This window comes from Anopheles coluzzii, chromosome X (genome assembly GCF_943734685.1).
Source record: "Anopheles coluzzii chromosome X, AcolN3, whole genome shotgun sequence".
NCBI classification, from domain to species: domain Eukaryota; kingdom Metazoa; phylum Arthropoda; class Insecta; order Diptera; family Culicidae; genus Anopheles; species Anopheles coluzzii.
The window spans coordinates 3,561,609-3,589,190 of NC_064669.1; the positions used below are offsets into that span (position 1 = coordinate 3,561,609).

The 27,582-nt window shown below is 52.7% G+C and overlaps 1 protein-coding gene across 2 annotated transcripts; it reads left to right on the plus strand.

Annotated features, from left to right (window-relative positions):
* LOC120955289 (homeotic protein ocelliless) lies at positions 1-27,582 on the plus strand. 2 transcript variants are annotated; one of them, XM_040376022.2, is made up of 4 exons: positions 1-97; positions 17,928-18,272; positions 23,133-23,287; positions 26,226-27,582. In XM_040376022.2, the coding sequence occupies exons 2-4, from the start codon at positions 18,092-18,094 to the stop codon at positions 27,354-27,356; spliced, it is 1,467 nt and encodes a 488-aa protein (XP_040231956.2). In that variant the 5' UTR covers positions 1-97; positions 17,928-18,091; the 3' UTR covers positions 27,357-27,582. The 2 variants fall into 2 exon arrangements, with proteins under 2 accessions (XP_040231956.2, XP_040231947.2); XM_040376013.2 differs by lacking the exon at positions 1-97 and having other exon boundaries at positions 18,008-18,263.

Below are 27,582 nucleotides of genomic sequence, written 5' to 3' on the forward strand. Positions count from 1 at the left end.
GGGGGTTTTGGAGTGCTTCCGAACGCCAACCCGCCCGCTTACGATCCAATCAACATACACTACTATCAAAGTGCCATCACAGCGACGCTGCCTAAAGGTGAGTACACGCGTGACAGAAGAGAAACCAACAAATATACACACACCCGCATTCGCTGGGGAGCGGGCGGTAGGACGATAGGTCTGGGCTGTCCGACGGGAGTGTGTTGGAGTCATAGGGACACTATTCGCCGCGAATACAACAATCGGTCTTCAGCGAGCAATGCGTGCAATCGGTGTGTGAGCAACAATCAACAATCAATGTTTGGCAATGTTTCGCGTGAAGTGATCCTGCCCCCCCGTTTTCCGTACGTAGGTGAAGCAACAACAATCAATTTTTCGGACCCACACAGTGCGCATTGGAGGAGCAGTGGCTGGAGTGAAGATTGACGCAGAACTTGGGAAAAGAGTGTGGACCTTTTGCGGTGGTCCGTGCAGATCGAGACATCGATTACCGTGCGAAGGGTTGTCACGGAAGGGTTGCCTGTGGTCCAACGGCATACTTCAGGTATGCCGAGAAATCGGGCATCTTGAACAAGGTTTTGTCTTTGCAAGCCTGAGTTAATCTTTCCTGGGGGTATCGAGGGGTGCTAAAGTTACTGGAGGAGGTCGAGTCCTCGATTGACGTACAAAATGACACCGCCGGACTGTTTGTTTTACGTCCAGCGCAAGTCTTGGGGCATTTGGAGCATTTGTAGCATTGGGGAAATTCCAGAAATCTGCACGTTGTTCGGCAACACTAGCAGGATTTAAATATAACTGAATGAGGTCAACTCCTTGTCCTTGGCGTAAGCAACTTGAGTAGTCTTGAGCTTGAGGCATTTGAAGACTTCATCATGTCGTGAGGTTACAGGAGGGAGTCGAGTCATCACTTGACGCATGAAGCAAGACTCAGCACTGGCTGATTAACGTCCGACGGTAGTAATAAGCTTAGAAAGCTAAACTCCAAGGATTGTTTGGTTAACGTCCTGCGGTAGTCATGGGCTTTGGGAGTTGCAAAATTATGGAAGATGCCCATTACTGAGACACTTTCATAATTACGTGTAGAAGTGATCGTTTCATGTGTCAAATAAGTCTCAACATTGACCAGTTAATGTCCGACGGTATTGTTGTGCTTGGGATATTGGAGTATCAAGACTTGGTTTCAGTTATCGAGCGGTAGAATTGCCGTCGTACTTAAAGTCCGACATCGACACCAGAATATGTGAGCGATCTGCACTCTGGGATTTTCTTCGTAAAAGTCTGTTTATTTTAGAAATCGGTCAACAGAACACCATTTTTGTAGCGACGCTCAAAACATCAATTTTTCGAATTAGTTCCCACAAACCCAAAGCAGCCTAGAAGCTTCTTTCTCGGCAAACAGCAACAAAAAGGGCGAAATATATCTGCCCGAACCTGTTCGGTTACAAGTTGCTCGATTATTACATCATCATTACACCCTGCTGCAAAGGGATGCAGCAGCGCGCTACTTTCCCACCGACAGCGGACCAAACCGGGGCTCTTCGGAATCGAAAAACCCGGGCCCCGGCACATTCCGTACAATGGACCCAAAGGTCCGGTGCATCCGCTGCATCCGTTTCTTTGTCCCGTGTCGTTTGCGTCGCTAGCCAGCCGGAGTACGGGGACGCACGAACTCTGTACGCTATTTTTCGGCTTGCCCCGTGCTTTCCGAAAGAAGAAATTTAGCGATTGCCGGTGCCCGGGCTGCTGCTACCTGTTCGCCCAAATCGTGCGACCAGGGGCACCGGGAGGGAGCACCGTTGCGGATGAGTTATGTGGTCCGTTCCGATTGAAAAACGATGAATGGACACGTCCAAAAAATACAGGGACCCTATTCGTGGTGCGTTTTCGTCATCGCCGTGACGTGTGTATGATTGTGCGGCGGCGGGAAGGTAATGCCCCGGTTCTAAGACCCCCAAGCTGAACCTTTGCCAGCGAGCAGCACGCAACGAAAGCTGGAAGCGAAGAGGCAAACGATCAGATAGCGCGGGAGAAGGAAACGGCAAAGAAGGAAGCCAAACGAACGGAAAACTATTCAATTCATCTCGGGCTGGCTGTGGGCCCTGGTGGGTCGAGATTTTTAATCAATGAAATATCAATCAATTCTCACCCTTCTGGCCCTCGCTCTGCCCGTCCAGCCGGGCGCAAGGTATGAATGGAGACACCCCGCGAACATTCGGAAGCGTCCGCGTGCGTCCAAATAACGCGCGCTCGCGGGCCTCAAACTGGAGCTCGGCTGACAGGGCGTCAAACGCGTCATGTGTCATACCACACCGCGCGCGCCCGCCCATCTCCGCGTTGCGTGCCTCCGGACGGCTGGCAAGATTAGAGCCTTGTGGCTTTTGATTTCCTCGGGCCTCGAGTTTGCCTCTCCCCGCTGGCCGTGTCTGTCAGGCGTGTGGGTGCGCTCCGGGCGACGACTTGCGCGAGTTTCAATTTCGAACGAAACGAGCCGCACGGCCAAATTAACGAATCGAGAAATACTGGAATCGACGTCTCGGGCTGTGAGTATTGACCTCTTTGATGACTTCAAACGCCCAAAATCGGAGCTCTGTGGCAAAAAAAAAAAACAAACAAACAGCAAGAAAGAAACCACCTCAACTGGTCTGCTGTGTAGGCTACGATGTTCTTGTGGGGTTGTTTTTTTTTTTGTTTGGATCCCTACGAGCCACCATCACCACAGAAAGAAAGACACCGACGAAGAACAAATCTTTATGAATGCTTAAGTGCTCTTTATCAACCCGGAGCAGAAGACTTGGAGCACAAGAACAACCACGAACGCTAAGATCCGCACGGAGCTGCGGCGAGAGCGAGAGCGAAGAAGACTCGCCGGATCTTTGGAGTCTCCGGCAGCCGCCGTGCGGTCGCCGTCACTGGCGTCACTGACGAGTCGGGCGTCTAGCCAGGCACTGTGACAGTTTGGGGACAGTTGCTGGTGCCATCGCCGGGCAATTCAGCGCAATTTCAGTGCGATTGTTATTGCTCTCCTTTTTGTTTCATTTTTTTTTTGGGTTGTAGTTCGCAATCTTCTCAAGATTCCGTGCCCCATTCCATTGCTGGTCGCTCGGGATGCACTGCTTATCGGCGACGGCTGCATAATTATGTCATTCCCATGTTGCTGCTCTTCAGCGTCAAACGAGGGAGGGCTTCTGAAAACCGTTTTCCCAAAGCAGCGGAGCATAGAATCATCTCCAAAAAGTCATCCGCCGCGACAGAGACCCCCGCGCGGCGAGCGGCAACACTTGGGCTCCTGCCCCGAAATGGATGAATTACAATTTAGATGTGGTAGAAGCTTTTAGCGTGTGCCTGCGCCATTATGGCAGGCGCAGAAAGCGTTTGAAATATCGCACCGCGTTCGCTATTTTATTGATGGCTAATGCTGGTGTGTGGATGTGCGCGGCCCGGGATGTTGCCCGTTCGATAAGGCCCCCATAATGGTTCGTTGGGCGGAAGGGGGGAGGGGCGAGGGAGGCACCGTTCGCTAGCGGAGAAGGAGAGGGAGGTCGCTCCAGCCGCAGGTCCCGCAGGAAAGTTTATAAATGTGTTCGAGATTATTGCCCCCCATTCGTGTCGTGGTTATTTGTAAAACATTAGCAACACCGAACCACCCCGTGCTTGCCCGTGTTTCCTGTTCCCGCGGCTGTCGCGGACCGCACTTCACCTGAGTCACCACTCCAGCCGGCCAGCGCGGTTTGACCGACGCTGGTGACGTTGAGTGGCCGCTATAAAACAAATCCCCGCGCCGCACCGCTACTCTGGCCGGCCCGTAAACGATCCGTACCGTAGCCGTGATCGATCCTTGAGGCAGAAGGAGTGGCAGAAGACAAGGAAGCAAGCGAAGGGAGGAAGAGGAGGAGGAGGAGGAGGGAAAAAAACATACACACCAAACTGTGCGCGACACGATCTATTAACATCGTGTAAATGAGTCGTTTACAAATCGAAACACTGCGCGATGTGCAGCGTGTTTTTTTCTTTCTTTCTTTCTTTCTTCTGAAAGCCAACCCCGCGCGGGCGACTCCCCCGTCTGGTTCTAGCCGTTCTGGCCGAAATTCCTTTTTGTGGTGTACGTTCGATCCACGGTGGTGGTGGTGGTGGTGGAAAATATGTTTGATTTCAACTGTCGACTCGACGCATTTTGCTGATTGCCCCTCAAGCGTAGGGGCGAATGAGGGTGTGATAGCCTCGGCGGCGGCAGCAGCAGCAGCAGCAGCACCGGCATTAAGAGAAACCCGAAAAGCATCAGATAATCTAGAGTGACTTAGAATTTCCAGTCCCAAACGGCGACGACGACGGTTTCGGCTGCGCCTTGACAGGGTTGACATTTTTGACACTTCCGTTGTACGATTTTTGTTGGCGTGTTGTTTTGGCTTTGGCTTCCTTCGGCCAGCACGCCCCCCCCCCCCCCTGCTCATCCCTTCCTTCCTTGCCGCACTGCTCCGTGATCGTTTGATTCGTGTTCGATGCTGCTTTTATTTTGTTTCCTGCACTTTTTCCCCCCCTGATCCGCTTGTCTGTAGCCGCAGGCGAAGATGATCGAAGGCTCACTTTACCCGAAGGTGCGCACCTTTTGCGCGCGATGATTCATGCAGCAAAAGGAAAAAAGAAGCTTGCGTGGCTATCGTTCCATCTTTGGCGGCACTTGGGAAATTTCGTTCAGTTTAATAAAACGAGGTTCGTCGCTTGATGTCGTTCGTTCTGCCCGTAGCGGCAGGTTTCCGTTGTTTTGCTGTCAAATGTCAAATAGGCAGTGGAGCACACGCTCACAAGCAAATGGAGTGTAAGTGTAATATCTGTACTATGCAATCAGGCTTCCTTTTTGAGCTGCATTTTACCCGGAAAACAATCGCTTAAAACTGTGCACGCGTACCGCGGAGCGTTGCACTTGCTTTATTTTCGTGCCCAATTTACCTTCACGTACGCTGACTAAGGAAGGAAAACTGCGGCATTGGAAAGAAGCGTCGAAACGCCGGCAAACCGCATTGTACCAGGCGATCGTTGCTGGGTGAGGTTAAGCTGTAATTGGCAATTGACGTATTTATTGCTTCCCTTATTGCACATATGCACCAAATTGCTTGTTGCCCGCCGTTGTAGTACAAGCAATTTAGGCACACCCTCGCAGCAAACACGTAACAACCTGCTGCTGCTGCTGCCCTCCTCGCGCGGGTCGTAAAACTGCGCTCTGCGTTCTTCGGCACTGCCCGTTTGGCTTTTACATGACTGTTCGGGCCGTCGGGGGAGCGATCGAGCAGCGCGCGCCTGCGAGATGGTGTTCGGGATATTTATGAGCGTTTTATGATGGCTGATAACACACGAGACGAGAGCGAGTGGCTCGTCCGCGACAGTGCTTTATGCTTTGTGACGTCCGTGTGTAACGGTCGAAAAGTTCTCCAAATCCGAAACCGACGGCGAAATGCTGAAGTTAAAACCAAAGTGATGTGACTCTGTGACAAAAGTGTGCACCGGTGGCTGTGTGTTTGTGAGTTTGTTGCGTTGTGAAAGTGTGCAAAATAGGGCAGAAATCAAAGTGTGTAGGCCGTCGCCTAGACCTTTTTTGATGCCACAGTTCTACCAGAGAAGCCACCACTGCTAGCCCACTATTTCAAAAGGGTGCCCCAATGCTGCCCGTATCGTGCGCAGGTGGACTATCTTATTCGGCGGATCGCGCAAAGCGCTACAAATCGTGCGGCAGCAGCCACGGCGGCGGCGGCGGCGGCGGCTTGATTTCGGTGAACTTTTATTTATTTGTGTTTCAATCACGAGCCGGCGGTGCGACCACGAGCCGTTTGGCCGGTCCTGTGCCGTTCTGCGGCTGCCACCCAGCAGCACGGCCAGCGATGAGCTCCATTTGCGGATCCCCCTGTCCCGTGCTATCGTTTTTTGTTCGCTCGGTGGCTTTTTGGAGGGTTCGTCGCTTCCCCGTGCGGGCAAGTCTTTCCTTTCTTTTTTATTAATTTGTGTCATTTTTGGAGCCGAGGTATGGAGCAATGTTTGGAATGTCGGTGTGGGGGGGGGGGGGGGGGGGGTAGGTGGACGAAAACATTAGCAGATTGCGCATCGCCGCTCCCTCCCCTTCCCCGCTTTACCCTTCCCTTTCCGGGGTTCGAAAGCCATTTCGATTATTTTAGCGTGTTCTTTCGTTGTCGTTTTTTTCTGTTCTCTGTTTTCGCGATTGCCAACCCTCGCGAGCTCGTGCGCGCCTTATCGGCTGCTGCTGCTGCTGCTGCTGCTGATTTGTTAGAACTTCTCCACTTTGCGCACTTTGCTGTGTGTGTGTGTGTTTGCATGCCTTCTGGTGCGGCTTGCCAATACCAAAGCTCCCCGAATTTGGTTGTCAACTGTAAATATTACTAAACTTTTGCCGGCGGCGGCAAACGCGGCTTGTTTTACATTTGTCACCGTTTGCCGGCTTGCCGTGCTTTGTTTCGCTGCGCTCTATGCGTGTTTGCACGCGCGCTGTATCGGAAAGTGATGCTTCAAAGTACCGCCACTTTGGGTGGAAAGCAGGCAAATGGGCAAATTCTTTCTTCCTTCTATTTTGTTGCTTTTTTTTTTCTTCGCTTCATTTTCTTTTTTGCATGCTCACTTCACACCCGAACCGCTTGGCCTCTCGGTCTCTCGTTACTTGTTTGTGCAAAAAAAAAAAAAAAAACAATAACCTCTCGATCGATATGCAACACCGATAAGGCGGCACCGACCCGACCCGTACCGAACAAATCTGACACCGTCCGGGTGTGCCGCGTCTCGGGTGAGGCCGCTTTCCCGTAATCGATCGGGTGTTTGCTGATCTCTAGCCAGCCGGCTCAAATTTCCTTTTTTGCACGCTTCGGGCAGCGAGCGTCCGTAACACGAAAGGAGCAACGCGTTGGGCGCGTGTCCGCTGCCTTACCTCGGGTGCGAAATGCGGCGCACGCAAAATTCATCCCGACGGGGCTGGCTCTGCTGCTTCTTCTTCTTCTTGCGCTCGCTCGTGCTCGTTTGTCCGTTTGGCGCACCGTCGTGAATTGGCCACTTCCGGCGGGAAATTTTTTGGCACGCTGCTAATTTGTTCGGCCCCAAAACTTGCTTCCGCTCGGCGGGGGGCAATTTAGCGCAATTTTATTTTACCCCACCCCCCCCCCCCCCCTTTTTTTTGGTTTTGTTTGGCGCTGCTGAACTTTCCCGCCGCTGCTTTGGCGATGCTTTCATCGCTCGCAGCAACGGGATTGCTTGATGAACCCTTTGAGCTGACCGGAAGCGAAGCCTGTGCGTGCGGGAACTGTTGAACGAGCGAGTACGAGCTTTATTGCTACGCGAACGTTTTATTACGAGCGGTCGGGCCGAGTTGAATGATTTTACCGAAAACAAAATTCTACAACCAAACAGGCGTTTCACAACTCATTTGTACCGTAGAGCAGCGCTGTTCAATCAGGTACGGCTACAGTTGCTTCACATTAGTTCTCCTCCTTGTGGGGCACATTTCGCCGCAAAACAAATTACTTTCTCATCCCGTTCGTTCGGGAAGCAGACAGAAAGGTTTTTATGGATTTTGGAATGTTCGACACACACACACACGTATATCGCCGGTGCAACCTGCTCGCATTTGATTGTGAGCTAAAGCTAAAAGTGTAACGCTCCCAGCAAATAAAAGGCTCCCGGGGTGGATCGAAACAAACCCGCGCGCCGAGGTGAAAGGGAATACAGAACCCCTTTTTTTCTTCCTCTATTTTTTTTTTGTTGGCTGCTTTGGATAAGGGGAGGGGGGGGGGTGGTGGCGAAAGAAAGTGGATGCATCGGCAGCGGGAGCGAGGAGCGAAGAAAATATGCCGAATCTGAATCATAAAGGCAGAACTACATAATTAATTATAATCCTCAGTAGCCGGACCGCGGGATCATAAATATTTATTTATACCGCCGTTGCCGTATATTATGTATTCACATAGGCGTGCACACACACACACACACACACAGGAGCAGCAGCAACGCACAAAAGCAGCAAAAATGTGGCTCCACTCCGTGGCAATGGGCGAACGGTTTTTGGTTGGTTCGTGAACTCTCGATCACAACACACACGAAAAAGGGGGTGGATGAGGGTGAGGGTGAAAGCGGGGGAGGATCTTTTTTCCAGAACTGTGTATGCGTGTGTGTGTGTGTGAATAAAACTGAAATTAAAGTGCCCCGTTGGTAGTGACAAACAGAGAGGGAGAGAGAGAGAAAGAGACACACATTCCGACGGGCATTCCGTTGATCAATTGCATTTAAATTAATCTTAATTATTAGATATTTTACTCCCGAAGCAAAAAAAAAATGACGCTGGAAAAATGAATACATCCAGCACCAGCGGGAGGGGAGCGAGGCAAAAGGAAGGTTGTTTTTTGCGCTCGTCGATTTATTTTATCCCGTGTCCCACAAAGATGGCGGTGGGGGGGTGGGGGGCGACAAACGGGTGGGATCAGATTTGCTCCCGTTTGCCACAACGGCCTTTCTCGCTTGTCATTCAATTTAATCATAAGGATTTCGGTACACTTTGCTTACGGTGCTGGGCCCTTTGATGTGCAGTGCGGGTGGGGAGGAAAGGAGAGAGAGAGAGAGCGCGAGGAAGGAAATCTTTGGTGAGAAAACAAGCGTTTTTAGTGAGCGAAGGGGGGGGGGCAAAGAAAAGTTTAAAAACTCATCTTTTAAATGTGTTTTTCAAAGGAAAAAAAAAAGATTAAGACTTCTTGCATACAGTGCGGGACGTAAATGTATAATTTTCTGTATTTATAAATTAAATTAAAAATAAGTTAAAATCTAAAGTGTACTATTTTTAATCTAAAATTTATTCATAGAGCTTATATTACAAGACAGCAAGGGTCTGTATTTGCCGCATTGGTTTGTGCAATTTTATTAAAACCACAATTTTTGCTGTTATACTGCAAAATCAAAAGCTTTAACTTAGTTTTTACGCGCTTAAGTCTAGTAAATAAAAATTAAAGCTGAAAGTGATGTTGAAACCACTTGGAGCACACGGACTGTAAGAATGGGATAGATTGAGCGCAAAAAAAAAAAATAATAATAAAAACATCCAACAACCGTAAAAGCCAAAAAAGCATCAGAACATCTCAAACGATTAAGCACGAAAATGATCAAAATCATCATTTCTCTCTCTCTCTCTCTCTCGCAACCTGTACACCCCCCCCCCTCCCGCCTCTTCCCACCCTCATGCCCCTTGCTGGTCCCGGTAACGACACTTCAAAAACCAACTTCTGGTCTTGCTGGGCCCGCCTCACGGAGGGAACAGAAAGACAAATGGGCGAATGGAAAATGGCCAAATGTGTTCCCAAGCGGCCCCCTCAACGTGTACGGGCGTGTGTGTGTGTGTCTCTCTCGCTCTCTGAAGGCAAAATAATCGAATTTTTCGGGGCCCCACCGTGTTTGACATTTGTGACCCGCGCTCACCCGCGCGGCCAGTCCCCCCCTTTGGCTTGCATAATCTCCCAGCATTCAGAGCGCGCGCATCGAAGCGCTTCGCGGCTGCGGGGCGAACAGTAATCAAGGAATCCGGGCGGCGTCGGCGGATATCAAAGGCAAGTTTTGGCCTGTGCTCCCGGTGCTCACCCCCCCCCCCCCCCCCCCGCACAATCACGCCCCGGTGGATGACACTCGATCATATCGTGTTGATTTTCGATCGCACCTCACCGTCCGCCTCTCCCCCCCTCCCCTGTCGGTCATAGCTGTCGTATGGAAAATGTTCGGCCATCCTTTCCCGGGCCGGGGCTCCCCCGCTCGTTGCCGCGTACTTTATTTTATTATCACGCCCCGGTGGACGGTCTAAACTGGTTTCGGTGGTTGTGCCAGGATGCTTAAGAAGTGGGGGGTTGGATGGTTGGTAGTTGAGTTGGGTCAGCCAGGTTTGGCAGCTACCTGGTCGCTTGATCACCACGCACACCGCTCCCCACAGCGGGAGCCCCGCTCGGGATGAAGATTTTTCTTTTACGCGGCAGCGAGGCGACGACAAAAAAAAAGCATGCGTAGAACGAGCAGCGAAAGGAAGAATTTTGTTCTCTCTCTCTCTCTCTCACACACACACACACGCACAAACACACGGCCTTCTCGGGCAATTCCAGCATCCCTCCACCTACTATGGTCCGTGGACGACGGTAGGCAGGCCAAACCGTATACATAAATAATAATAAAAACGAGATATAAATTATGAAAAATATGACGATATTATACGCTACCGTATTCATATTTTCCTTCATCATCTCTCCGGCCGGGGGGGGGGGGGGGGGGGGGGGCTTGCGCATTCGTTTCTAGATAGACGAGTGAAACGAGGCCCCAGCGAGCGGGTAGGAGCAAAAGGAAAAAGGCAAAAGTCCTGTCCCGGACGGCGGATCGAATCGAGCTTGGTAGAACGAAGCTTCTCCAGAGGCTGATGCCTTCTTCTGTGGTTCGTCACCACGGGGAAAAGGGGGCGAGTAGAATAAAAATATGAATAACTTTCTGGGAATACAAAAAAAAAAAAAAACACACACACACCGACCCCAGAAAGTTGCCCCTTCCCACTGATACGGTGGGGACGGCTTGCAGCGAGAGATTTTTCAGCAGCGGGCGGGAACACAGAAGCAAATATTTTTATTGCGCCCGATCGGTTACGGACGGTTTCGGTGGGGAGGGTTCGTCGCTTGTTCGTCGCCCTGTTCGGTCGCCGCCGCCCAGCTCTCGGCCCAACCAGTCTGCCGACTGTCAACGGCCGTGTGAGATGCTGCGCGCCCGGCCATGTGGGGCCCTCCCGCCGGCTACGCAAGGTGCGAATGTCTAATGAGATCACAATCTGCCCCGCGGCTGATTTTTGTTTTTTTTTTTTTTTTTTGCTGCCGCGCCAATTGTGTTTGCGCCGAAGCGCGGGTGGTTTACAGGCGGCGGAAAGGAATAGAATTCTTCCGCCCCGTACTGCAGGGAGCTAACAGCAAACGGAGCGAAGACAGCTAGCGGGGGGGGCGCGCGCAGCTGTGCGAGCGGTTTCCATAATTGGATATTTTTATTATTAAATATTATTTGGGACTGAGCGCGACGACGAACGGCGGGCGCTGTTTTTGTATGAAAATCTTCCCGTTTTTTTTTTTGCTTCTCTTTTTCTTCCTATGAAAACACCCCCACACACGTGGCGTAAAGGGCGGGGGCGGGGTCGGGCGCAAAAGCAGTGTCAGAAAAATATTTTTTCGATTATAAAACGGCAAGGAATGTGCTGCTGAAGGCAGGCACAATCACACACCATCGGGCACCGAAGCTCCCAAAACCTCCCGGCCCGCAGACAGAAAGGAAAGATCGAAGAAGAAAAAAAACACACACACACATCAGGAACGCAGCGAAAGAACCTGGTGGGGGCACCGAAACGAAGACGTTTGGATGTATAAAAATAATCGTAAAAATAATCAACGGCCAATATCAAGATTAGAAGATACAAATTTTTTATCGCCTCGCCTGCCCACGATGCGCATGCAGGCGGGAACAGGGAGGTGGGTGGTGGAAGAATGGAATCACAGGCTGGAGGGGGGGGGGGGAAATAAGGTAGCACTCGGTGGTAACGGGTTGCTCTTTCAGGGGGGGGGGCTGTGTGTGTGCGTCTCTATTTCCGAATCGCTCCGGCGGCAAAGTTAGTAGCAGCCTTTTTTGCATATTTTTCCCGTTTTCTCACCACAGGGGGGAGGGGGGTGTTGGTGAGCGTGCGGCGGACGCCTTTGTTTGCTGGCGATAGCCCGCCGGGAGCCTGGGACGAGAAATCTTGCCCGTTTCGGGAATGGAGTTTTTTATTTTCTCTTCTTTTCAGTACATTTTCGGTCCGCCCGTCGGCAGTAGCGCGTCGCGGCGGCTCGTTTATTTTCTCACACGTTGGCCGCAGGGCCGGAATCGGTAGCCAAATCGTTCAGCGGCCGGTTTGTTTGCTGTGCCACGCGGCAAGCCGGGAGCCGGGAGCTGGGAGGCTCTTTGGAGGGGAGCAAAATCTAGTAGCCAAACACATTTCGGACGATCGGGATTAAACCGTATTTATTTGGGGGGGATTTTTGATCGCCACCACGAACCAACATTAAGCAGTGGGTAAACATTCATAATTAGCGCCTCCAGAGCACTGCTGGGATGAAAGGTATGCTTTCTCAATTTTTCCCCATTTTTTTCGCTGCTTTTTGACGCATTTTTTGTGAATTTTATGCCCAGTGACTTAAACGACACGGCAGGCGGCGAACCGGCGCTCGCCGTTACCATCCTTGAGCGCACATGTTGCTGCTGCTGCTGTCCAGCGGCTTGCACGGGTGATAAATGATTACATCTTCCTGATCGATGATTCCGCTACCCCTCCCCCACGTACCCCCCCCCCCCCTTTGCTTGTGGGTGATGTGGGCCAGCTGGATCTAGGTCGGCGGCGGTCGTCTCACCTGTTCGATGGAATGTTTTGAATCTGGTTCGGTTTGTTTTCTTCTGTTTGTGAAATCCAAATTCCGCCAATGTGTGTGTGTGTGCCTTGGCTCGCACCGATAGGATCGCACCAATTAGGGGTTGCACACGGCCCACGGTACAAGTTTTGTGTGTGTTTGTTTTACATTTTTACGCCTTCCCCCGTTCCGTTTGAAGCGTTTTGATTGATGTTGTCACCTTCGCCTAGTTCGATCGGATTGGAATGGTCTTTGTCAACGTTAAAAGAAAAAGAAAACACACACACACACAATTACAGAAACTAGTCTCGAAACGGAAACCAAACAGACGGGAGCTAGTTGAAAGACAGCAAGCTATCTGGGCTATCTCGGATCTGTAAGGCAGGAGGAAAGCGGTTGTAAGGGGAAGGAGCGAAGCGGGCGGAGGAGGTTCAGCTACTCAATCATGCTGCTCGTTTATGCCCGCTTATGTAAGCAAACTTAATTAATGCAATTAGTTGCATCGAGCTGGCGGGCTTCGGCCCCCTGCTTTGCCGCCCGATCTCGTTGACGTTGACGACGCCACACCGACGCCAGCACCAGTGGTTGGTGGTTCCCTTCCGAATGGAGAGGGATGAGAAAAATGAACGAAGAAAGCTGTACTTGTTTTGATTGATTTCATTTGAATAATCGAAACAACACGAAACGGCACTTTTTCTCCCCGCCGTGGCCTCGTGGTATACACCGTGAAGGTAGACGCACACACACATCCAGACACACACGCGGATACACAGGCGCTGCGAGGGCACGGATGCTGTTGGCCTTCGTGGCCTGGTGTCGGTGTGGAGCGGCAGCCGCACCGCCACCACCGCAAATACACAACATTTCAATAAATTCTTATCCTTTCCAAAACCACCAGCGTCTGGGCCACCGTCCGCCCCACGTATCGGGCGGGTCACCAGGTAGAGGCGCGCGTGTGTGTGTGTTTAGTTTTGTTGTCAATAGTGCATCCAATGGGTAGGAGCGCGGCCTGCAGCCTAGGCGCAATTTCCAGCGCGGCGCGAGAAAGCGCAGGACAAGATGGGTTATAAATCATCGATCGAATAAGGGCCACTGGAGGAGTCAGCGCCCGGGCGGTGTGGCCCTGGTGGAGAGAGAGAGGGAAGAAAAAGGCAACAAACGCGAGGCCGTTGTCTAGGCAGGCAGGTTGCGGCAGACGGACGCGCAGCATATAAACCTGTCCGGAATGTAATGGTGTCACTTCGGATCCGTTGCCTGATTACGCGCCCGTCTGGTCGTTTTGATAATTTTGGAATTTCAAGCGACACTCAAGCAAAACGACACACGGCGGCCAAGCCGGCCCCAGAGGCCCCAGAAAGCGGTGGGATGGAGGCGGCGGCGGCGGCCTGTCGGTTGAATATTTTATATTGATTCGTTTCGGTGTTTCGCCGGCCTTTCGAACGGTTTTTAACATAACCTGACCGCAGCCGGGCTCTGCTCTGACTCAACCGATAAGCAATCCGCCCCCGCTTCTCTCGCTTCTCCCCCTCCCTCGCTGGAATGGAACGAGCGCGTACCGTTTCCGACGCTGGTACGAACTGCTAGCCGGTGCTCCGGCACGGTTGCGCAAAAAGATCCTAAGAATGGATCGCGTTTTCACGGCACAACAGTGAGCCGAACACACAACGCGCACGACACGCTCCAGGATGGGTACAGCATCACATTCACACCCGCATTACATTACGCGATTGATGTTGAATGCCAGAGATGGCTCTCTACCGGGAGTTTACCAATTTATGAGCTCGTTGTGAACAAAAATAAAAAAAAAACCCCCAATAACCCCCAATAAAGAAGAGACCACAAAAACACAGATTAAGATGTGCGTGCGCGTTCCCCGGGGGTTCGTCGCTTTCAGGGCGCGATGAGTCATAAATAGTTTCTCGTTGTTTTTTCCGCCCTAAACGATTGTGGCTTTTGATCGGTTTTGTTGTTTTGTTTTACCACCCCTTAATTGAACTCGTGTTCTGCTTTCCCCATCTTCTCGTTCACCCCACCTCATCCTCTATTCCATTTTGAGGAGTGCATTTTGTTGTACTTTCCTGCGGCTGCACGAGCCAGCGTAGGCAGCAGCGTCGTTTGGCCCTGATATGCAAAGTGGAACGCATTAGAAAGGCGGGGGAGCATGCGATAACCCTTTTTCCTTCCTCCCTCCCCCCCCCCCCCTCTCTCTCTCTCTCTCTCTCACTGGATGCTTTAGAAAACAAACAGGCGGCGCCTGTTAAATTATGCAACCATTCCGATCAGCGAAAAAAAAAAGCAAAACAACAATTTTGGCTGCTACGCTACGGATTTCGATCGGAGCACAGCAAACCAAAAAAAACGGGAGAAAGGTAGCACCGTAACAGACAAGCAGAGGAAGAATAATCATCCCAGCTCGCGTGTGCTTTCCGTGGCAACACTTTGTTTTGTAAATAAATTAAAACAAAAAAGCTCCCGGGGAAGGAACGAAGCAAAACAACAACACAAAAAGGCCAAACGAAACAGAACAGGACAACAGCAACAAAAAAACAGCCCCCAACAACAGCAACACAAACTCACCCCTAAATACCCATGTTTGATCTGCGGGCTGATCAGATTAGGCGAAATTAATTTGATCTCTTAATTTTATTAATGACCGCGAGTGAGCATTCTCGTTCGTCTTCGCCGTGTGTGTGTGTGTCTGTGTGTGCGAGCGCTTCAAGGCGCCTTTAAGAGCACCGATCGTATCGATTACGGTGCGGCGCGGATCGGTTGCAGACACACACACACACACCGGGTTGGTGCCGCCCAGTAGCGCGCCCTGGGCGTGCTTTTTTTTGTCTTTTCTCCGGCACCACTTCCACTCCGGCCGGGAGGAGATCTCTCCCGCGTGATCGTTTATCTTATCCGCCCGGGCCGGCCGACCGGATCGTCGGTCCGCTATCTGATTCATATTACATCGATTAAAATCACCCCCTCCCAGATGCCCTCCCCCGCTTGGAAGCAGCCGCTTTGGGGGGGGGGGGGGGGGGGGGGGGGGGGTGCGATCAAGGCGGGCCTGAGATTGATTAAGTGATTATCTTGCGGGTTTGCGTCGAAGGTTCGTCGCCTGTACCGCCGCGCAGCTCGTTCGTCTCGTTTGCTGCGGAGGCTTTCACTCCCTGGCGCGCGAGTCCGCGGCATTCTCCGCGCGGAGAAAAGGTCAAAAGGGATGCCTTGTGTGTGTGTGTGTGTGTGTGTGTGTGTGTGTGTGTGTGTGTGTGTGTGTGTGTGTGTGTGTGCGAGTGTGTTTTTCTTCTCTCCTCAAGTGGATGCGTGACTGTTGTTGTTTTTGTTTGTTCTTTTCTTTGCCGTTGTCGGTCGGAGTTCGGATCATCGGCGACTTTGTTTTTGGAAACGCGCGGGGCGTTGGCGCGCGGTGATTTAACGCGATCGGTCAGCAATTATGATAGCGGGCGGTAGGCGCCGTTGCCCGTGAAGACGATTTATGACACGACCATTCCCTCCGAGGGGCCGGAATGTGTTTGAGAAATGGAAGGTGAGCGAGCGGTTGGTGGGGTTGGTATGGGGGGGGTTTGAGGGGATTGGTTGAAAATTCCGCAACGCCTTTTGTCCCGAAAAAGGGGACCACACACACACACACACACTGGTAACTGGCCCGGGGCGGGCGGCCGAACCCGCTCTCGGGCATCTTGAAGCGCAGCTCGAGCTGTCAGTTTCTAACGAGATGACACTCACCGCAACACCAACAGGGTCCTGGCCTGGTCTCGTTGACCGTATCGAACGACGAACCGGCCGGACGGACGGGCCGCGTGTTGTCAGCGACGGTCGCCTCCATGCACACGGTCTCCGCACAGGGAGGCACAAATAATGTTGATTCATGCTCTGTTCGCACACGATTCCGAGCTCGCGCGGCTAATTGAATGAAATTTATTTACTCACCACCAGAGCGGACAGCGAACCCTTAGAGAGTGAGAGAAAGAGAACGGGGGGAGCGAGAAAGAGCGACAGCAAATAACCATAATATTTACGCTTTCAATCAATGCACTGCACTGTCGGCTTACTGTGGGGAGCTGTTTCCTCTCTCTCTATCTGTCTCTCTCTCTCTCGCTCTCTTTGCTCCTCATCCGATCATGAGACACATACCTGGGCCTGGGTCGATGTGCGGGTTCGTCGCTTGCTTTTGCGCTGCACCACCCGCACCCGGGCGAACCGAACCAACAACGAACCCGAAGGGAGTTGACAAAACTGAAACGCACGGAACGTGCCGGAAAACAAACGTCCCGGCCGGCCCCGGCGGGGATGCCGGGCGCAAAAAGGGACATGGTCGCATGAATGTGGCGCGTCCCATTGTCACAGTCACGGGCACCGGCACAGGCACGTTCCGATGCCACACCGCTCGTGAACGCTTGGTGTGGTCGCTTTCGGAAGCTGTGTGCGTCAGCTGGAATTTCTTTCCGAATTCTTAATGAGAACATGTGTCTGCAAGAAGCGCGGCAAATCATTACCGGCGGGGGTAGAGGTGACTTTTTTTTTTAACTGGGATGCTTTTCACGCCCGCTCACCCTCAATTACTGCCGAGTGGAATTCGGATTGAAGCGTCCAAGCTTACTCCAATCGATTGCAAACGCAAAAGGGCTGATGCGTACCCCGCGAGGCGAGAATGGAATGCGGCTTAGCCAGTGCGTTATCTCCTCTAAGAGGGTGAGATTCTGCCGATGATTCAATGTAGATTGTCGTTGAACCTCACTGTCTCACACACACACACTCTCTCCATCAACTTCTAGGCCTCAAGATCTGACCAGGAATATTCCGAACGACACCCCCGAAAAACCGTTTGCCGGCATTCGATACCTTTCTAATGGATTATTTATGTTTTCTCTCGTCCCGGGGACTCGGTTCGCTCGTTTTGTTCAATTTATGTTTGGCTTTGGCGTACCGCCCGAAGGTTGTCCCCGTACCTGTCGGGCTTCTGTTCTACCACACACACCCACACACACACACGCACAGAAAACAAACAAAACCTCAACCAAGATTTGCTTTCCCGAAACCGACAGTTCTGCAGCGAACCGCTGGACGGGAAAGATTATCCCGGAGGGCCGGATCCCTTTGCCCCGCATCTCTTGCCTGATTAGTGATTAGTGCATCGACAGGAGGCGAAAGGACCCCGGGATGGATTATCCACCATGCAGGGGACTCACGGGGATGGGTCAAGGTCGGTCGGACCACTCCCAGTGGCAAAGCAGCTTTGCACGCCGGTGCCACACAAAGCGAAATGCGGGCAAGCTCCTTCTAGAGCCTCACGCTTATTGGGTGCGATTTCCAAATTCCTGTGAAATTGCTCTATTGTATTGTGAGAGAGCTTTACTCGTGTGTGTGTGTGTGTGTGTGTGTGTGTGTGTTTCTGCAGTGCTTATTGTTTCACTACTGTGTTTGATGTTTTTTTTTTTGCGTTCCATAACTAACCTTTTCATTGCTTTCTTTCTCTCTTTCCCTCTCTGTTGGCAGGCTTAGACGCAGCGCAACGACCGGAGAGCGAACAGCCCGTTACCGAACGCGTTACCGCGAACGCCGGCACCGTGAGCAGCTACGCGCACCAGTACGCGTCAGTTGGGGGTCGCTACTGTCAACAACACCCATCCACCGTGGCGCTCCACTCGACCGAGGCCCTGATGGCCGGCTTCCTCAAGTCGTCCGATCTCGGGCCGCACCCGCACGGGTACGGGTCCGCCCACCATCCGCACCATGCGCATCCGCATGGACCTTTACCGCCCGGAATGCCTATGACATCGTTAGCCCCGTTCGGTCTTCCCCACGGGCTAGATGCTGTAGGATTTCCGCAAGGTATGTGGGGTAAATATTCGCTTTTTTTTACTCTACTTCTACTACTACTGTTAACTAACACAAAACACAAACGCCCCGTAGAACACACCACACCACGCTAACCGTAGTAGCTTTGCTTGCTCCCGTAAAGCCTTCCTGTTCCTGAGGACCCTCTAGGCAGGCTGTAGGCCGGCACGAAGCTACCGAGGCTTGCCCCGTACCCGGGGCTGGCGCAAAACTGGTAGCCTCGTTAAGGGGCGTTTACAGCTTCCGTCTGATCGGCGGCTCGCCCAAGGCACTTCTCCTTTCCCCTTTCCCGATCGGGGCCCCTGGCGCGGTTCAAGCGGGACAAGCGTCTCATCAGCGCTGCCGGATGATTGATTCCGTGTCGGGGTCCCGTTTTTGCCTTAGGGTAGCGGGCAGAGGGGTAGAGAAGTGTCTGCAGCTCAGCGAGCCCCCACGGGCCCCTCTTCCCTTACCCTTCCCGCCGCACTTCCCACCGCCTTCCTTTGTGCTCCAATGTAGATTTTCCAGCACACAAACAGCACAGCAGTGTAGCTGACCGTAGTTGGCCGTAGTACGTACGCTCTCTTTCGCACCGATATCTGAAACGAAAAAGAGAGCGAGAAGACGACTCCACAGTTGAAGCCGGGAGGAATCTAGCAACGGAAGAAAAAAAAAAAACAAAAAAAAACTCCAGAAGGCAGAAAGATCCCCACTCCCCCTCCACGATGAGGAACAACAGCAAGCCGCCCCTGGAAAAGAACGCTGGGAACGCTGGGGACGGAATTGGGTGCGCGCGCGCGCTTCCAAAATTACGCTCGAGTGATCACCGTGACAATAATTCATCCGTCAACTGCCCGTTTCTGTTTCGGTTCGGGGTTTTTTTGGTCTGTGTGTGTGTGTCTTTCTTCTCTGCATTCTCTTTGTCGGTGCGTCCGGAGGCTCTTCTTCTTCTTCTTCTTATTCTTTTGCTCTTGGAATGGGACGAGACTTAGCACAAAGGCTTTTGCCGCCCATTTGCTTCCATTTCGGTTGGTCGCGCCGGGGAATGAGTGGGGAAGGGGGGGCTGGGGGGGGGGGGGATGGTGTTCTGGCAGACGCTCATCAAAAGCGAATTCCCGACCGACCCGCGGACGAAATGTGCAATGCTGTGCAGCGCGCAAATGAAACAGTGTGACAGCAAATGGCGCGCGGCAAGCGACGAACCCTTAAGATGGCAGAACAACGGCCGGCGCACCTCACCATCGCCCCATCACTGTCCGTTGGCTGTGGTAGTTTTTTGTTGTTGTTGTTGTTTTTTGTTTCTTCTTCTGGGAGCTCCACCAGAGAGAGAGGTTGCGCTTGAGTGACAAATTAAATTTTAATGAAACGAGAAGCCCGGCCATTACGAAAAGTTTTCGCGTCGCGGTCGGCTGCGCCCCGCCGGACGAGCGGCTGCTGTTGGACGTTTCATTTGGTTGGTGTGTGTTTTTTTTTTGTTTTACTTTTGTTTGGATGCTCATTAGGTTGTGTTCTTCTCTCGCTCTTTCTCTCTTCCCTTTTCTGTTCTCTAATGGATCGGCGGGAACATGCCCAGTGGCGACTTAATGGAGCTGGCTGGGTAGGATTGTGTTTTAACAAACTGCTTCAAATCTGCTCTCCAAAAGGGCCCAAGCGATTCGCTTGCACCTGGTGGTAGTAGCGCAAAAACGTGTCACACTGGCAGCTTCCTAAAACACTGCTGGGAAGTCGCTGGGGCCGGTGCAGCTGTCCCGGGATGCTAGGAAGATGTGGCGAGCGAGATAAACCGCTTACCGTGGAATGGCACGCCGCGCGTCCGAGATTCTAGAACGGTTTCGGAGCGGCTCGTAATGATTACGATACTGTCGTTGTTTTCATCAACGCCATCCTTCCACCTGTGTAGCTGTCCACACCGTGCACCCGTCGGTTGGATAATTCCACGAAGCCTTCGCCTGCCCAGCCCCACGGCGAATGAACCCGGCGTGACCTTTGGCTTTGGGCACGAAAGGAAACTAGTGCGCGACCGCGCTGTGGGGCTTCCCCGCTGTGTCGTACGGCTTCCCCTGTACGCCCCCTTTCTGGTTTTGCGGGGGGAAAAGGTTTTTCCTTACCCATCGTCTAATCGATCCCGGCAGTGCAAATCCAACCCGGGGCGCATTGTTGCGTTGAGAAATTCTAGCGCGGCTCAGCTAATTAATACCGAAACGACCACCTTACCCCCGCCCCCAAACGACTGCCCAGACGGAATAAAAGGTAACACAGCTCCGCCGCTTCGCGTGGCTTCGGCTGGGTGCAATACGAGAGCCGTGGTGTCGGGAAAAGGTTTCCCTTGCGTGCGCGCTGTAATCGAGCCCCTGGCCAGGCCATAGGGGGGGGGGTCGAGGAGCTGACGAAAAGTCAAAAGTCTCCCGGCCGCTGCCGAATGCCGTGCAGGTTCACTTCCTAGCGCGCTCGCCGTGCGCTGGCACGAGTGTTTACATATCAATTACCGAATGCGGGCGGCGAGGGAAGCCCCCTGAACTGGGAAGACACATCGCAGGGACACGGAGCCTTTTCTTTCTTTTTTTTTGTTTTTTTTGAGTAGGTGTAGATGGATGGAGGAAACCTCGCAGCGCACACACACGTGACTAGAGTATTTTTGGGACACTCAGGCACACGCACACGTACAAGTGATGACTTTTTCGAATGGAAAGGCAAACATTGACACGACACGCACTGTCCGCGTGGCCTGCCCGACTTTCTCACTTTACTGGATTGTCTGGGTGTGTAAGCGTGGTTTGTTGTTTTTGTTGTTGTTGTTTTTGCTCCTGCCTGCTCAACGTGCTTCCAGCCACACACAACCCCAAAACATCCTCCAGCACCGACGTACGCAGGCAAGACTCGATAATGCTGTATACACGGTGTCGGTGCAAAGATGGCGCTGCTGCTGCTGCTGCCTGGCGCCACACCAAACTGCGCCCGGCGAATGGCGCACAGGGCAAGAGCGCAAACAAAGACGAGCGGCGAACGAAACGGAGAGCAAAAACAACAACAAAAAAGCGGCGAAATTGCGGTGCCAGAAACAGAAGCACGAGACAGACGGCGCGGATTCCGGACGGACACCATTTTGTAAAAATTTGTACGTGACGCGGGCCGCCGACGGGCTTTGCCGACCGAACCGAACACGGGCGGCAGCATCCGGCGAGGCGCGCCCCTTGCGCTGGAGGGCTGGATTGGTTGGCTGCCGCGTTGTTTGTTGCAGCCCTCCTGGGCCAGCGTTTCGCCATGCCATTGCCGCTGGAAAGGTGTCTCTTGTACACACACACACACACACACACACGGCACAGAACGCTGCACAAGCGGGGCGCCGCTCTACGTGCCAGAGCAATAAATCAGGGGTCTTGTTTCCTGGGGCGCCCCTCATGTATGCGTTTTTGTGTGCTCTTGCTGCGGCTCCTGTGCACTGCCGTTTGCCCCTCAGATAAGCTATACACACACACACACATACAGCGAGACACTGCGCGCGTGATTTGGAATAAATTTGTCAAACCTTTTTTGCGCACACATCTGCGGCTGCGGAGACGCTCGTGCCCGAGCAAATATAAAACAAGCCGACCTCGAGCGCGTTTGTCGATGAGCATAATTTTTCTTCTATGTATATGTGTGTGTGTGTGTGTGTGTGTGTGTGTGTGTTTGTATGTGTGTTTGTGCCTGTTTCTGTGTCATTGGTGCTTCCCTCTTGCGTGTGTGCGCGTTGCTGTTGCTGTTTTTTTTTTTGCCCTCAACTATTTTCCGCTTTGCGTGATCCGGCTCGAAGGACCAAAGTGCTGTGCGCAGTCCGCGCGCGCTGCGCGACGATTTAAATGGCGGCCCCTGGTTTCCCCGTTGACACACCACGGCGCAGCAGCTGTACCATCGGCAACACTTGCAGTGGAAACTGGGGGAAATTTCACGGGACCTTTTATTGCTTCCTCCGCTTCGATTTTCCGTTATGAATGCATTTGATTTAATATTCCACTGTTAGCTGTTTAGTGCCACCGTTCGGCTGTTAAACCCTGACTTGTGCAGCTGTAGCTAAACAGGAATGACAGACAGACGACCGGGTTGCAAGGTAATGTGAGCGAGACTGGCACATACGTCCGTATGTGTATTCGATATCTGCTTGTTTGTTTTTTTTTGTGTTTCTCTCTTCTTGCTCTCCAATTTACAGCCAACTAACTTTGCTTCCGTGTGTGTTCTTGCAGGACGTTCAAAGCCGCCTGGGAGGATGGGATGGCGTACGTGGATGCGTGTGTACCGCGCTCTTGCGACGACACTCACTGCGGGTTCCAATCACGCTCGTGGAGTAGTAGTGGTGTTGAAGTTTTGTTTGTTTGTTCCTTTTGTGGAGCTACCCAAAAGATTGTTTTAATACCGCTTTTTTCCGTCACAAGTCTTTAGTTGCTCATACGAACTGTCAACACTGAGCTTGGCCAAAATTATAGCGCGATTTTTTTTTTTTTTGTACGATCACCTCAGTCTCTCTTTATGTAAATCTTGTTTTTTTTTTTTACTGATTGTCACTGCAAAAAAAAACGCAAAATTCTACAACAAACAAAATTATCCAAATACTTCCTTAAGGTTCGTCTTCTGTTTTGCTCGGTTTTCTCGGTGTTCAGTTCTCCCCCTTTTTTGCGTTTCAGATACAGTATTCGGTACGATTAGTTTTCAGCAGCTAGTGTAAGCTTAGCCTCCCCTTTCCCTACCCCTCCTTTCCTCACAATTTAGATCCAGCTTCCTAAAAAAAAAAAAAAATAACACAACCCCCGTTCCTCGTCTAACAAAACCCAAATCGAGCGTTTCAGTTCAGTTTCTAACGTTTGTTTTTTTTCTTATTTTTATTTTTTTCTCCCGGTAACCCCCATTTAGGTGTGAACCCGCGAAAACAGCGCCGCGAACGGACCACCTTCACCCGGGCCCAGCTGGACGTGCTGGAGGCCCTGTTCGGCAAGACACGCTATCCGGACATTTTCATGCGCGAGGAGGTGGCACTCAAGATCAATCTTCCTGAATCACGAGTACAGGTGAGTGTTGGGGAGGTGGAAAATCCTACCATCGAAGGGAGAAGAAAGGCGAATAAAAAAAAAGAAAACTAAAACTCGGCGACAACTCTATCGAACCGTAAACCGAACGAGGAACCCCTTTTTTTGGGCACCCGGGCACATATCGGGTGGGAAATTCCCGGCGGCAAAACATGTGCACGCGATGCGAACACAACACAACACTGCAGGCCGGCACTGTTCGGCGGCTGCGGAAGGTGGCACTTTCGGTGTCAAGTGACACATTTTCCCCGCCGGCCTTTTCGCACCCACTCTCTCTCTCTCCGGTCGCCGCTCGGTTCTGTTTGCTTGCGTTGTTTGTGGCGAATTAAACATTTATGCGCCCGTTCGGTGTGCGAGCCGGAGTTTGTTGATTTAATTTTAATTTTAAATCAATTGCCCTCGGGAACGGGGTGCGGGCGCGTGCGATTTCTTCCCGCAGGGGCGAGGGTGTGCGTGTGTTTGGAAATAGGATGCTGCTTCTTCGCATATCCGTGGCGCAAAAGCGAGGCGAGGGGCCGCCTGTAAATAATGGAGTGATAATCAAGGATTTGGTATTCATTCGCCGTCGCGGTTTTCCGTTGCTACTTTCGGTTGAGTGACGCTCGGGCGATTGGGCGCTAACACAACGAGCAAAAACACCCTCCTCCGGCGCAAGAAGCCCGGAAAACGGCCCAAAAACCAAGGGGGAAAGGAAATCTGTTTTGTTTTGACTGTCGCCGCACCGTGAAAATCCATTTCCGAGCCATGGCAAGGGGGATGGGGGGGTTGGTGCGATGGGTTTTGGTCGTTGTTATTGTTTCGGCGAGTGGGAAAAGAAAATGCGCCGCAGTACGGTGCGGAAAATTGAATCTAGTTTCAGATGCTGGGCGCCCGCTATCTGTTCGGGCGCATCAGCCCTTGTGCTGTAATAATTTTATTCACGCACGAGCGGCACACCCCCCGTGGGCTTTGGCCACGGTTAACATTCGCGTTGTAGCGTTGTGCTAAGGTTAATGTGTTTAAACAGATCATTTTCGGTGGCATAAACATTTGCTTGCGATAAGTGGCATTTCAATTGGCACGTTTTTCGAAGCGTTTGAATGCAAATGAGAGCGACATCGAGGAATACATTGAAGACAGTTTAGAAGTTTTTTGATTAGATATACCATGAGGAACTTCAGAAATAATGAAATATATCTTTTGAAGCGCTCTCAACATCTATTGGATGCTTTGGCAGCAAAGATCCTGTCTTTTGAGGTGCAATGTAACCACAGTTACGAAAAGTTTAGTTGGTGCTTTTAGTTGGACTCGATAACTCGCATTAGTATGTCAGTAAGAAGCAAGAAGATGTTCATCCAGCAATTTTGAATGCAAAGATCCTACCTTTTGAAACGTCCCGGAGCCTCTGGAGCAAAATCACTGTTTACCTTACAACGGGGTGTCAGCAGGCTCCTGTGAAAGGAGCATCCAAATAACGCTGGACAATGCTGGCGGGTCGGATGCTGTCGTGTTGTTGGTACGATGACTCAATCCCAACCACACTTATCCATTTCCCAGTAGCATCACAAGAACAAAGCCCTAAAGATTTACTTCCGCTGTAAGCACGTCATGTTTACAGTACCATTTGCAACATCATTTACAGCTGCGAACACACATTCGCATGTCCGCATTCAGCCGTCGCATTGTCACGGCAGCAATGAACACACAGCGCAAACAAACCAAACATCTGTGCTCTGGTCGCCCGATAGATGTGCACCGAGTTATCGATTCCGCTCCCTGTGGCCCCTGTTTTTTTTTTTCGCTTGCCTACCTTAGTTTGCACCGAACAATTTCGGACAGTCAGAGCAAACAAACCGCATTGTTACGGGTGCTGGGCCCTGGTTTTGCATGTTTGCGCTTGCGCCCGGGCCGCTCGTAAAATACGCAACCAAAAACATCCGTTTGCTTGTGCCCTTCGCGCACAAAGACGGTTTCGAATCGATCGATCCCAAACACCGGGGTCCCTGGCAAGCCCTAACCAAACAAACTGCGGCTGCGTGACAGCTTCATTTCGGGGCGCTCGGCTGCACGGGCGCTTTCTTCTGACCGGGCTGTCATCGATCAATGGGAGTGCAGTGGCAAGAAGAAGCTAAAGCAAAGCCAGCAGGGAAGGACACCGGAACCAGCACCTTCTTCCCGCTGTGCACGTTTGCCAATAAACTTTTTGTTTCTGTTGTCGTTATCATGGGCCGAGGTCCTAGAGTGTTCCATTGCGTCTGGGTTGTACCAGGCTCGGATGACCGGGGCGTTTTGTGGTGCGCTTTTTTGTGTCCCAAGCGAATCGCTCCTTCCGCTTGGACCATTTGTTGTCTTCCCCGGCACGGCAGCTGTTGGGTGGGAAACACATTTTCCGCTCGACTGACAACGACGAACGTCTCGCAGCATCGAAAAGCGGAGCCTCCCGGTCCATGTTTTCTCCCCCCTGGGAGTTTCCACGGGCTTAGAGCGCATGTAATTCCAAACCACCTCCACCGTCGCAAGCATGGGGCGGTGTAGAGTGCAGGGAAATTGATTTCCACCCTTGCTGGAGTGGAAGCGCGTGCGTACGTGCGTCCCTGGGGTACGGCACAGGCGGGTTGCGCGATTTGTTGCGATTCACTTCACTTTATTACTGTGCCATTGGGCGAGGGAGTCGGCTGTGGGCCCCGTGAGCAGTGATTACAGAGTCATTATCTGTTTGAAGTGCGCACCAGGCCGCACACAGCAGGAGCTCACCGCAGGACCGTCCCTATTTAATATCCGGAGCAGGCAGCAGCCCGCCGCACCACTGCTGACAGCGCACTGTGCCGGGCGCTCGTTTTTTTTTCCTCCCCCTTATCGATTAACAAGTGGCAGTACTAATGGATGTTTGCTTTGTTTTTTTCTTCTTCTTCTTCTTCTTGTTTTGCTTCCCTCCTCCCAGGTATGGTTCAAGAATCGGCGTGCCAAGTGCCGGCAGCAGCTCCAGCACCAGTCCTCTTCGAATCTCAACAGCAGCAAATCGTCCGGCGGCGGTTCGACCGGCTCGGCGCGCTCGGGCCAGTCCGGCGGCAACAGCGGACCGTCCGGCAGCCAGTCCGGCTCGTCCGGCGGCACCGGCAGCAACAATGGCAGCCACGGCGGCACCAAAAGCTCGATAGTGAACGCCAACAACAAGCCGACGATCAAGCACACGCCGATGAACAACAGCCACAACGGTAGCGGGCCCGGCACGGGCAGCAATGGCGGCGGCGGCGGCGGCGGTGCGGGCAGCCAGTCGAACCCGGCCGGCCCCAGCCATAACGGGCCGCTCGGGCTGAGCCACAGCAACGCGTCACCGATACTGCCGATCACACCGTCGACCTCCGTCAGTCCGCCGATCAACGTGATCTGCAAGAAGGAGCAACCCTCGTCCTACCATCACGGGCCGGCCGGTGGCGGCGGCGGCGGCGGCGGCAACGAGCCCTCCGGCATGAAGCCGACCGGGTACGACCTGCTGAAGGACTCGGAGCTCAACCTAGCGCACCATTCGTCCTCCGCCTACGTCAACATCAACACGCGGCTAGGGCAGTCACTCAGCTCGGTCGGCGGCGGCGTCGGCGGCGGCGGCGGCGTGGGCAGCGGCGGCGTGGGCGTTGGCGGCAACGGCAACGGGGTGCTCGGCGGCGTCGGCGTCGGGGTGGGTGGCGGGCTCGGCAACGGCCCGTCCGCCGGCAACCTCACGCCGCTCGGGTCGAACTCCTCCATCATGACGACGCCGTCGCCCCCGATCACGCCCCAGACGTCCCACAATCCGCTGTCGTACGTGCCGAACCACGAGACGTACAACTTCTGGCACAACCAGTACCAGCAGTACCCGAACAACTACAACACGCCGTCCTACTACAGCCAGATGGACTACTTCCAGAACCAGAACCAGGGCAACTACAACATGGGCCACACCGGCTACACCACCTCCGCCAACTTCGGGCTCGCGTCCACGTCCGCGCTCGCCGGCCCGATGGGCACGCAAACGTTCAGCCCGAACGGGCTCGACTACATGAACCCGCAGGACAAGTACGTCAACATGGTGTAAGCGGGCTGGCTGGACAGGCAGCGACGACGAGCGACGATCACATCCCATATCACACAATCCCTCACATAAAAGGACTGGTCACTGAGGAACACACACACACACACCGCGGCGACGGAGGATACCTGTACCGGCGGCTCTACTAGCTTCAACACGCCACATACACCCACACACACTCTAGAAGAGTGGAATACACGCAGCACGCAGGCATCTGCCACTGCCGGTGAGC